Raw genomic sequence first — 13,526 nt, forward strand, 5'->3', positions numbered from 1 at the left:
CAATTTTCAAAATAAAGAAAATAGCTTAATAGGTAATATGACTTTTTTTCTGAAATTTCCACTGCTGGTTAGATATTACAAAAACCTGATCTTTTCTACATAGAGTTAGCATATTCATTGGTACCATCTACTTTAGTTTGATTGTTGACACGACACAGAACTCAAAAATATTTCTTCTTAGTTTCACATTTCACTACATCTGTGTATTTGTAAAGGTTGTAAAGGAATCTCAATGATGAGGATTTGGGATTATTTCTAAATTCACATGAAAACACAATACTTTTTTGATGTGGTTTCAGAGTTTTGATACTCAGTAAAACTGTAGTTTTTATATGATCAATTATTTATTAATTTTTGGCCTCCAGGGGGCAGAAAGCAACAGTACCACTGCTACAATGGTATCACAGATTAGAAAGTGCAGAAAACGAACAAAATAGATGAATAATAAACTTTAACAATCATTCTAATACCAACCTTTATGTATGTATGTTACTATGGACATATGTATGTAGGTATGTATGTATGTACGTACGTACGTGTACGTGTCTCTATGCTTTTATGTATGTATGTATGTTTCTGTGTATGCATATTATATGTTTGTAAAATTCAGCAGGGGAGCAAAAAAACTGAAAACTGAGATTCGAGGACATTAAACTGTTCCTGTTCTAAATTTGGCAGATTAAGAGAATTAAGAAATTATTACTTAATACTTCGAAATTGTGAATTTCACAGTATTCTACATTGAGGCTTTACAGTGTCGGTGCTTTTTTTAAACAAAAAGATTCCTTACAATGTCGTGTCGGAACATAAATCTTTATCTGCAGAGTAGGAGTCTTACAGCTGCCCACAGTCTGCCTTCTGCTTGTTTCTCTTTCCTCCCAGTTGTCACCTCTGGTGTTTGCCTTGATGGAAATTGTTTGGTGTCTCTCCATGACACACCGACATCATATCGAAATGTCCAGACATTATGTTTGTCGTGATTTTGAGCTAAATAATACTGAATTGAGTTGTAAAAATAAACTAGGTATGTAGGTTTGATGCTGATTCCTGAGTGTCACCTTTAGTAATCGGACTTGATACCAAAACCATAGCAGTAAAAATTACAATACTTTTTTGATTAAAAAATGCATTAAGGATTGATTTAAGAAGTTTCTTTATTACTTGTTAGCTTAGGACAGCCCCCCAAATGAAAGCTTTCACAGGGCAGGAGCAGGTTGGCAACAAAATGAGAAAGAAACGTTACTTATTCTACTCATCTAAAGCGACCAACCAGTCACACAGGCAGCTAAGGTAGTGCACAGAAGACCACATAAAAAGCTAAACCCAAAAGATACAAGTAAGAAGTACTGTGCTGTTATACAGGAGCTCCGAAAAAATATAAGTAACAAAGTTTAAAGAGAGTATTATACACAAGTAATGATAATGAGAAAGCCTTTTTTTTTAGCTTTATTTTGCTCTCTAACCGAATGCCCAATTCAAGGTAAAATGTAATCAAGTACAAAGCTGAAAAAAGCTTTTTAGAATTTCCACTGTTGTATAAAAACCGACTAATGAAGCCTAACACACATGTCTAAACATGGGTCACCTCTCACTCACATCTCAAAGAGAGAACTGATGTGTATTAACACTTTTCACCCAGATGCTGTTAAGATGTTATGGTGTTGTTTGCAGATATATGCAAATCAATAACATCTGATGATCGGGGAAAATAAATGATGTTTTAAATAGGTCACAGACACAAGTTACTGTGTGTTTCTAAAAACAGCTGTGATAAGATCTTGCTAACATGCCATTACTCATCACCACACACCATTTGCATTAAACAGGGGAACTGAGTCATGATCATACAGCAACTAATTTACCACAGAGGAAGGAGCACTCTTCTATGAATTCATTTTCTTTTGTATTTTCTTTTTCTATTTGTGTGCTTACTGTGTACACATGTATCGTTAATCAATAGCTGATTTAACAACACGGACAAAGGATTACTGGGGAAAACCTTTATCAATCACCAAAGTTCAGAGTTACATTAAAAGAATTCCATTTAAAACTTAACTGTGCAAAAGAGAAGCCTTATGTGAACCCTGTACAGAGGTAGTGTCTACTTCTCTGGGCTTTATTTGGTCTATGCTTGTGTCTATCTATCTATCTATCTACAAGTTGAGGGCTCTGATCAGCCCCCACACCATCATGTTTCTGCCATTTCTCTGATAGCAGCCTGTATATTTTGAAATATAGGATAGTATTGAAACTGATGTAAGTGTATGCATATTGTAGTTAGGTATAATCAACTAAAATTCCCTATAATGTTTTGTATGTTCTTTCTAGGCTTCTGTTAAAAAGTGTATAAATGCAGTTCATGACATTTTCACAGACTAATCACACACTGAGATGCAGATAAGATCAGTGGTGAGAAAACTAACTTCCTTCCACACGACACAATGTAGAGAAAATGATCTTCTCTGAAGCAAAAAGCTGGGGAGGTGTTGGGGTTTTCTGGCCACAAGTGATTTATTTTAAAGAATGGAAAAGTTGACGTCACAACAATGTAGTTCCGCTATGGACAGGATTTATATTTTGGATGCAAGGCTATCACAATCAAACCAGAGCAACCAAAAGAACCTTGCTGTCCTCATCATCTTGTAACTGAAGAATCATGAAGACTCTCTGCTTCAGTCTGGGGCTGCTGCTGCTCGCTGTCTGCTGCTGCAACGCCATGCGTGAGTCGTCTCTGTTTGTTACTTATTTATTTGTTCTGACACATGTCACTTATACTTGTATGTGGATTTTAACTTCATCTTTTTAACCTCCTTACAGCAAAAGCAATCTTGCATGCCACAACTCCTGGAGAGTGCTGCTTCAAATTTAGTGATCGCGCCTTACCATCAGAGCTCGTGGCTGACATAAACAAGACCCACTTGTCCTGTTGGAAGAAGGCATTCATGTAAGTTTATGCTTCATTTTGCTGATATTGTTCATATAAATAGTGATGAAATTATAAATACAAATATGGATCACCAGAGACATTTAAGTTAACCAGGAAAATCAAACTGAGAAACTCTCTTAAAGAGGAGCAGCAGCTTGATCAGCTCTTATTACACACCAGTACATAGTTAGAAAGCTTTTTAGAAATCATGTACACCAACCAGTATGCTTATTGGGACAAATATATGCTTGAACTAAAAGAAATTAGATGACTACAGAATTATTGTCTGATGGGCTCAGAAAAGTGTAAAATAAGCATAATATGCTAATTTGATCGTTCCTAATTTCCATATTTAAACATATTATATAAAAACTCTTGTAATATTTTGAAAAATGAAAATTGTTCTTATTGGTGTTTAAAGAAAGGGTAATGATGTCAGTCAATGGTAAAAGGATAAAAATTTAACAAAAATAATGGCATAACGTACCTGAAGCAAGTACATATAAACTTTCACAAGTTTTCACTGAAAAAAATGTGCGCTAACCAACAGTACAGCAGCCAAACGGGACATAAAAGGGTTAGTTAATTTCATGAAACTGTAAATTCAGCATTTCTTTAATATTTCCCATTTTTATAAAACAAAAAAAGGGTACGTCATAAAGTAAAAGACTTTGAAAAACTTTGAGTGAATTATCAGAATAACTTTATTCATCTTCAGTATGAACTTTTTACAGGGTTTTAGACCCATTTTGGTCGCCTATATCCAAGAAATGTCATGATGAAGTACATTAGAAATCTGATTTATATTTAATATTTTCAAGTAAATAGAGCCTAAAAGTGGGAATAAACCGAATTGATGTTTTTATTTTCTGCAGAGTCCAGACTGTTCGGAACAGAAAGATTTGCTACTCACAGTCCTCCCAGTGGGCTCTGGACACCTACAATAAGCTCCACAACACTGAAGGCAGCGGTCATCACTGAAGATCACTTATAGGCTCACAGAAGTGAAAATTTGTTCTTTGTTTTGAATTAAATGTAACTACTTTAATTATCTATGTTGCTTTTTGTGTATATTTTGCATTTTCTGGGTAGAGTGTGTATTCATCAGGGTCTTTTATAAGTTTCAAACTGGTTTGTTGTTGACTTCAACTAAAATAATAAAATCAGTTTAATGCCATCTGGATCCATTTCTACATTTGATTATTGACTGTATGTTTTTGTAGTTTAGTAGATGCAGTTTTTATTCCTGCAGTGCTTTGTTATCATGAACATCATTTTAAAAGCAATTGACACATTTCTGAGGTTGCTGCCATATAGCGGTGTCCAAAAACTTGAAACTATCCATTTTCTACATCCACTTAATGGCTTATTAAGCCACTTAAGCCTAATCCAACTGACCCTGGACCGGTCACCAGTCCATCACAGGACCAAACAGACACCAATAACCATCCACACTCACACCTATGATCAATTTAGAGAAACACTCAAGACTGTTTTCAATTCTCACATCAACCGTATCATGGAAGCAACGCCTGAATGCTGTTTTATACCTTCTTGGAGATGTCCTACTGCAGAGCCAACAAAGAGGACGAAGCGCCAAAAGACGCACAGATAATAAGCTCAGACAACATCTGCACTGGACAATCTTCATTATCTTAACACTTCATTTTACTTTTTCACAAAGATGTTTGTCCTCTTTGATCTCTCTCTTTACTCCAAGCAAAGCTAAAGGAACAACAACAGCGCCATCAAAACCAATAGGAGCCCACGCCTGAGATTGTTCGATATTTAAGAAACTGCCTTCAAGTGGCAGCAAAATGCTATAACATGTAAAAGTGTGTTTGTAAGGCACCAACGGAGGACATACAGAGATCTATGTTCGGCCTCTGAAGGGGAGACGTTTTTCCTGTTGCGAGTTTGGAAGCAAATGTAGCTCTAACTCCTGGTGTTATACCTCTCTTATTGAAGCAGGTCGAGTCGAGGTGGTTTCCCCTGGAAATAGCATCTTCTGGATTGAGTTTTGCATTTGTTCTGATCTTGTCTGCATTGGCCTTATTCAGACCACACCGCTGCATCGTAGAATGTCATAGGCCTCTGAGTTGATGATAAATCTGATAAGTTTGGATCCACACAAAATGACCAGCTTTGGACCTTTATAACACAACACAAAAATCATTGAAACGTTTTTGTGAGCCTGACTTAATATCATCTTTAAATGAGTGAAAAACCGAATGAGGCCACAATGTAAGGGCCGGTTACGAAGGAAAATAAGCAAGTGTTTGCTAAGGCTGGGAAATTCTGCCATAACACTTAGTTATGGGAAGAACAAAGACATAGAAATAAAATTGCATAAATGTTTGCAAAAACAAGGGACAAAACAGAAAATGAAGAGAAATAGTCAAGACGACAGCTATTACAAGATTCAAGACAAAATTTCCACAAATCACAGGTTTCTGGCTGTAATTTAAGATGTTCCAGGTGGGCGTAGATCTGCACAGACCATCCAGACTCTCCACATTTGTGAGGAGAGACAGGCAAGATTTTTTTTGGGGGGGCATGCAGCAAAGGCCGTCTAACGCGGGATTCAAACCAGGTCCGACTACAGACTATAGCCTCTGTACACGGGGTGCCTGCCCAACCCACTAAGCCACTGCTAATATGGTATGTCATACAGCTTCATGTCAAAAGAGGTGAACTATCCCTTTAAGTTAATTTCACAAAGGAAATTAGTATTTGAAAAAAAAATTATAATTTTAAGATATCTGTAATATTTTCAGTAAATATCAGTCAGAATATTTGAGTAGGCTATGGAGCAATTATACCAATGAGTTTCAAGAACTTTATTTATTACTCATTCTAACAGGGGTGTCTCAAACTGATCCTTGAAAGGGCCGGTGTGGCTGCAAGTTTTTGTTCCAACCCTGCAGCAGCACAGACTTGTTTCATTCAATCAACTGAACTGGCCCTTTCACGGATCAGTTTAACACCATAGTACTTAATCTCTAACAACAATTTAAAAAAGTGAGTACGTTTTGTTACGTAGAACGTCATGAAGTGCCCCATTCGCGATCCAAGAGTGGATTCATGGGAAATCTACCCTGTTTTTTGCAGCAACACGCAAGCAACCGTCTCATGTGAAGAAAATCACTTGGAGGACTATACGCACAGAGACTCTCTGCTATACGTCGGTAGTAGAGCACTTGCAATCTTTAAATAAATAGCGACCCTACGGTGGCCGACACGTGCAAACGCATTGCAAACGGCAAAATGTCGGCCACCGTACGACCCTGTCCTCCTGCGCATATCACTGGGTGTTTTTTTTCCTTCTTTTTAAGTACTGTCGCCACATACTGTTGTACTTCAGCTAACTTTGTTAACAGTTTTCTAGCCACCAAATTGCTCAGTTAACACACGGTTCATTCAGCTAATTCATTACAGCTAACGTCACCAACAAATGGGTGAAAAATGAACTTATTCGTATTTTAGCGCTACACAACATGCTCAGACATGACATTCTCAGCTGTCAAGACTTTTTAATGATATTTTGGAGATACACTTGATACCTAGAGCAGGTAAAAGTTGATTTTTTTTTTTTTTTTGTCAAGCATGTTAAAAAGTTGAATGTCTTCTTTACAGCACCAACACTGCTAAAGGAGAGAGGGTAAATGGCATCTATTTATAATGTACAGATTTAATGTTTTTCATGTGCAAAAAGAGCTTTCTTTTCCCCCATTTTTAAAAAAATCTGAACTAAATTAATAAAAAGAATACATTTATTTGTATAGAACCTTTCACAGAAAACAAATTCACAATAAATAAAAATAAATAATTTTACATAAAACATAAAGACATTAAACATTAGTTTGGACTAATATGTTTTAAACCAGAGGTCTTCAACAGGGGGTCCGCGGAGGTACTGCAGGGGGGTCGCGAAATCTTTGGTTGATTAGACGATTTAAAAAAAAAAAACTTAAAAATTTTTTTTTTTTTATTTATTTATTTATTATTATTATTTTTTTTCCAAACAGTTTTTTCTCACAAATTGTGTGCAAACATGTGCCATCCACAGATGGTTTGAGGATTCATTGTCCCATCTACATGCAAACACTCTGGAGTCTAAATCCCGCCGGTGGGATTTTTTTACACATTTCCAAAAACACATCTGTAACTCTGTGAGTTTTTGTCATTGAAACATATAAGTGACACCATTAAAAACCTTGAAACTTGTAGTTTTCAAATATATATATATTAAAATAAATTATATAGGTGGCCCTTTTCAAAGAGAGTGAACAGAAATCTTTGGATTTTCTGTACTCTCTGACTGCAGCAGCCTCCTAGGCCACACCTATCGCTATTCACATGTAAAGTACCAGGTGATTGAGTGGCTATTCACAGGTGAGAACACACCCCATTCAGCCAGCATGTGGGGGAAGGCAGCAATGTCCTGCCAGTGACAGACATTTATCACATGGAGAGTGACAAGGGGGTGGAGGGGGTTACACACCCATCTAATTTGTATTCAACTCTCAGAGACACTGCCTGGAGTCAGAATTACTTTTTTACAGTTTGTGTGAAAACAAAAAAACATTTCTGACTGCACTTTTTACTTTTATGCAGCCAACACTTTTGTTTACAAGGTTCAACCTTCAAAAGTCTTGGCTAGATACATTTATAGTGTGTTTTCTTGCACTGTTTGAAGACCTCTAAAACTTGTTTTTTTTGTACAGTTGTGTTTCCCCTCAATTTAAATAAAACTTGTTTGTATTACATTCACTTCACTCTCATATTGTTTTTTGTTAGGCTTTTCAGAATACAACCATATATGTCACTTTTGCATTGATGTTTACAGTTAGTTGAAATACTTGAAAATGTCAAGGTGGTGACAACTGCCTCAAAGTCTCTGAAAAGGCCTTAGACTCCAGGGGGTTAAAGTTAAAATCTGTGGATTATTTGAATAGCTTAGTGTTGTATGCAAGATGTTTGTTTATAAAAGGCAGTGGCACGGCCACCCTGTACCTTGTACATGTTTAAAATAAAAACATGAATATATTAACCTGTGTATTATTTGAATAGCTTAGTATTGAATGTACAATAACAGAGGACCTATGTTTATACACGGCACTAGGCCCCGTTAAATATAAAACACAATTGTATGCCATATAAATAGTAGGGGGTCCCTGCTCCAACTCTCCATCAGTTTGGGGTTCCCTGGCCTGTAAAACGTTGAAGACCCCTGTTTTAAACTATGTACATGAAAGGATATAGTATTTAATCAGTCTTTTTTTAACATGTAACACTGTTTATCCTCCTTTTTAAGGTGGCGGCCCATGGGCTGGCAATGTAAACTCTGCACATTTGAGGATTCTTCAAAAGGTAAATATTCATCAGCAACCTGCTCAAACTACAGAAACGTGAACACGTGAACAGATATTACTGTGATAACAGATATAGATGTACTGCTGTTTCATCCCTCTGACTGCTGATAGTTGCACTCTTGAATTTTTTTTAATTTGACTGCAGCAACAGTTTTAGCCACAGTCTTACATACAGCCCCTTTAACAGTTCTTGCTTTTTCATCCTTAGTTTTCTGTCCCTCAATCTCTCAGATGACTGAGTTGCTGCAGTACAGTTAATTTTTTCCTTACCGCACACAAAAAAGAAGCTGCTGTCCATATAGTTTAAAGCAGCTGTGGACATCAGATACTGTACGAGTCACCCACATTTATTTATAGATCGATGCTGACTGATTTCACTGTCTGTCCTGCTTTAAATACATCAAATGTTATTTTCTGTGTCAATTTTGTTTGGAGAGAGAAATAAATTATATGGAAGCATTAAAGGGATACAAGGTAGTATAGCGGCAGTATAGCGATCTCTACTGGTCAACCTGAAATTCTACACTGTCGTAAAAATGCCCACCTCCCCCCCCCCCAAAAAAAGCGCAATGAATGTATGAGACCTCTGACCTATTCGTGCAACCTGGCAGATAAACGACAGCGACCATGTCTTCTGTACATTGTCCGTTTTTCCTATGATAATTTGGTTGTTTTGCATGTTTGTATTATACACATCCACTAACTAAACATCGTGGCGAATGCTGCCGTTGTGTTATTTAGTCAGTGCAGTTAGGTCATCTGATTCACAAGTGTAGACTGCCCACGTAAGATACTATAATCAGAGATTTTCTAAAGAGAGAACTCAAGATAATTTGCTATAATACTGTTGCTGGAGGAAGTGGCCGGGGACAGGGACGTCTGGGTTTCTCTGCTCAAGCTGCTGCCCCCGCAACCCGATCCCCGGACAAGCGGCAGATAATGGATGGATGGATGGATGGATGGATGGATGGACTGTTGCTGATCTTGAATGGGATTCTTCCCTCATCATGGTGTATTCGTGGAGTGATTCCTTTGTATTAGCAGACACTTACAAAAGTTACATCTTAGACAGATGCGCGCAGGCACTACCAACATACACGCCGCAATAAACGCAGACTAGCTCTACACATTCCGATTACAATCATAATCCGAACAAATGAATCCATTTTCATGTGTAGATAACAATTCTTGTTCGGATCAAAACGCTATTCTTATTCTAATCAGGTCAGTCCGTGTATTTCTGAAGCTAGGCTACGTCTTGAACTCAAGAGGAATTAGAGCACCATCATCAGAAGGGCCAGGCTAACCTGTCTCTTTACGATCTAAAACGCAGGTCACTATGGTAGATGAACAAGATCACGCTTGGAGAAATTTCACAAAGATGGGAAGTGCCAACATCGAACGTTTCATATTCAGTCTGTGAAAGGCAGAATATGAAACGCTTGGTGTTGGCTCTTCAACGCAAGCGAACACATAGCCTACAACTAGCATACAGTACTTAGCTAAGTGCCGTAAACACAAACGACTCTTCTCGCGCATCGCGAGACTTCAGAAGCGGGTCACTCCTGGCAAAGTTACATTTGGGATTCTCAGCACACAGACCCCTGTTGGGAGTGAGACAGGCTTCATTCGCTTACTATTGACTTCTTTAACCTTTGGTAAACTCCTGAAGGCTATAATTTTAGGTGAAAATTGCTACCTAGTGCCCCTTTAATTAGTTATATTGTGTGTTTTTAAAAAGAGATCAAAAACAAATTTGGGACCACCACAGTAGTATTGTTCAGATTCTCCACTTTATGTCCTGCTATGCTCTTTTATGTTAGTGGGTGGTATTTGTCTTGCGACATGCAAGTTGAAAGTGAGCTCTAAACAGTTATCTTTACAATGTCTGCAGGATGCTGCTGATGGATCTGCCAACGTTCAAGAGGAGTTGGCCGGTGAGGTGATGAAGATTTACCTGCTGCAGGTCAGAGATGGGTCAGTTGATGTCGGCATAGTAATTGAGGGCAGCACTGTCCTCAGCAGTGGGATCTTAGCAGAGCAAAAAATAGGTAAATATAACATATTTATTAGTGCTGGGCGGTATGACCAAAAATACATATCACGGTATTTTTTCATGGTATCACGGTTTCACGGTATATCACGGTATTTTTTTTTCATGCATAATTAGGTGTTCACAGCATTTTCTACAGATTGAGAACTAAAAATTAAAATTCTTCAAAATAATTCCTTCGTTAATAATTGGTCACACAGAACTATATTTTATTAATATTCACATCTTCATTGTAAACAAATTAATAAAATAGCTAATTACACTGGTCGGACTGTTCAGCTCTGTTTCAGACTGATACCTCCGGTTCAGGCTGGTCCTCATCCTCAACACGCATGTCTCTTTTTCAATCGCGGAAAATATTTTTCTGGATTGAAGCAGCAAACATTCAGTGTAAGAGTTTTAAAAACCTACTTTATTTGATTCACAGCTGCTAGTGTTTAGACCTCGACAACCCAACTACATTTTTTTTTTTTTTTTTTTACGGCAAACTTGCGACTAGTTAACTTTATAAAGAAGGCGTAATCGCTTGTTTGCTATGGGTCGGGTCGGGACGGGACAACATTGTATTAGAAATATAAAATATTTTTACAGGACTTTTTAATGGGAGCTAATCTAAAGCCTGATTCTTACTCGGCGCAACCCCATTCTTACTAGCTGGTCGCAAATGGCGCAAACGGTCACGTGACCCAAAATTCCGCCACGCCCCCCGTCGCAAGCTAAAAAATCCTCGCGCGTCGCAAGGGCGCGCACACAACTTTTTTTCTGACTTCGCGCAAGCTCAACCGGAAACAGCTGACCAAGAGAAAGGAAACATGAACACTGCAGAGACCGCGGTGACCGAGAGGGTGCGCCTCTACAAACATCTGTACGACACGTCTATGAAGTTACACTGGGACAACGTTGTCCCAAAGGACAACGTTTGACAAAGTTCGTCTTGTTGCAAAGGACGAACATTCCACCTTCTCTTCTGTTTTTGCCGCAGCCGCTTAGCTCTGAGATACATATACAGTTCTACACCCAGAGTAAATTCATTCCGCATCAGATGTGCCAGCCTCTGCTGACGTGACACCACAGGTGGCATTGTGTATGCTTTCTTCGTATGCTTTTCTTCGTCCGGTTCTTCAGCTTGTTTCCTCAACAGTGACGCCCGCTGGTCTGGAGAGAACTGCAAATGTGACGCATACTCGGCGCAAACTGCGCTTATGAGCTGAAGGAACTGTGAAGGGGCTGGCGCTTTCGATTACGTCATTAATGGTTCTCGAGCCAGAACAGTTGCGCGGTTGCGCCGAGTAAGAATCAGGCTTAACGCGGCGCTGAAGCTAGCAAGCTTCCATGCTTCCCAGGCATGATCTCGCTGATGGAGACACACGCTGTGTGCACGGAGGGGAGGGGCTGTGTGTGTGTGTGTAGGCTGACAGAGAGACGAAGGGAGAGCAGGGAAAGGAAATGCAGCTTAACGAATACCAGTATTTTTTAAATAGTGTTAAAAATAGACAGTAAACATGCGTGTTTAGAAGCGCAACACTGAAAAGGGTCCCGTCTCAAACAATGTCGCGCGACGCAGCGTTCCCCCCGTTGTGTAATCAAATACACCGGTATGGCGGTATATTAAAAATTCATATCATAACGAAATTATAAAGCGGTATTCGGTGTGAACCGGTATACCGCCCAGCACTAATATTTATTCTGATATTTGATAGTCCAGTATTAATTACATTCTGTTAAAAACATTGAGTAAATGTAGCAGATTTGTTTTGTTAAATAATAATCTCATTTTCAGTTGCATCTACTTATTGTTTTTGAGTGGTTTGAATTTAGGGTTAAGCCTGATCCGGGAAAGGCCACGGAGAGCCCTCTCCGTCGTCGGAAACCCTCCCGGAGACGCTCTCCGTTGCTTGCGTGCGTCGGCCAAAATTCCTAACTACACATCGAGGAGACGGAGACTCGTGGAGACTGCAAGGGTTGTGATTGGTCGGCTGACTACATAATTTCCAGAATCACTTTTCCGGTTTAGCTCCTTCCTCTCACAACAACACCGCCATTTTTGAAAGAGTTTACTCTGTGGCCGATCAACATTTCAAACAATGGAGCAAATCGAGGAACGACTGATCGAAGAAGTACGAAAGTACGAAAACCTTTATGTGACGTCCCATAAAGACTACAAGGACGCTCAAAAGACCAACAATTCTTGGCGAGAGATTGCAGAGACTGTTGAGATGGACGTCATAACGTGCATCAAGAAGTGGAGATTTTTGAGGGACAAGTATGTTCGACTCAGAAAGAAGATGGCCAGCTGCAGTGGGGATGCCGGCGGCGTACAGAAAGTCCCGGCACTGTATTTTTTCCTGTCCTGGCTGGCACCTCATGTGATACACCGACATACTTCGTCAAATTACTATAAGGTAACTGGTTGTTAACATTGTGTAGGCGAGCTACCAGTGCTATAACAGAGATTCCTAGTCTTAGATGCAGTAGGTGTCCACATTGCTTGATAGATAGTTACTTATTCACCCCGAAAAAGTGTTTAGGAATCCAGTAGCTTATAGCCTACATATATACACACATTTGATCAAGAATCACTCACAGAAATGCAGGAGTTAAGAGCATGTGAAGGGATTACATAGGCATGATAGGGACTTGCTCTTTAATACATTGACCATGATAAGATGCTATGGTAGAATGTGTCTAGTGGTAGTGCAAACAAATTATTAATGCAATGTATAAAGTTGTGACTTTGGCCATTGTAGCCATTTACGATTTTCTTTTGCTAACAGACAAACCTTTCTTTACCATAGGAACAGACCTCACCGCCAGTGTCGGTAGACATAGATGGGTCATTGGACCTATTATCTGTGAATACCAGAGCACCCACAGAATCACCAAAGACCTCCCCCGAGCCATCCGATCTTTCATCCTGCGCCTCATCCCCCGCATCACAACTTCCCACAACGTCCCAGCCTGAAATCTCACCTATTGCATCCTCCAACTCATCCACGGGTTCCCAGGTGGAAAGCTTACCTTCTCCATCCACTCCTGCAGCCCCCATGACCGCGCCGTCTCCTCTGTCCCGATGAGGCCAGAAGAAGAAAAGGCAGAGGGAGATTGATGACGGCTTCGCAAAGAAAATGGAGCGCTTAGAAGAGCGCAAGCTGGCCATTGAAAAAAGGCTGCA

General features: G+C 39.2%; 1 protein-coding gene across 1 annotated transcript; it reads left to right on the forward strand.

The window, feature by feature from the left end:
* The first annotated feature begins 2,536 nt into the window (after positions 1–2,536).
* Positions 2,537–4,052, forward strand: LOC142384602 (C-C motif chemokine 3-like 1). The gene is made up of 3 exons (XM_075470894.1): positions 2,537–2,720; positions 2,818–2,944; positions 3,802–4,052. The coding sequence occupies exons 1-3, from the start codon at positions 2,657–2,659 to the stop codon at positions 3,905–3,907; spliced, it is 297 nt and encodes a 98-aa protein (XP_075327009.1). The 5' UTR covers positions 2,537–2,656; the 3' UTR covers positions 3,908–4,052.
* The last annotated feature ends 9,474 nt before the right edge of the window (positions 4,053–13,526 follow it).

Source organism: Odontesthes bonariensis, chromosome 7 (genome assembly GCF_027942865.1).
Source record: "Odontesthes bonariensis isolate fOdoBon6 chromosome 7, fOdoBon6.hap1, whole genome shotgun sequence".
Taxonomy (NCBI): Eukaryota; Metazoa; Chordata; class Actinopteri; order Atheriniformes; family Atherinopsidae; genus Odontesthes; species Odontesthes bonariensis.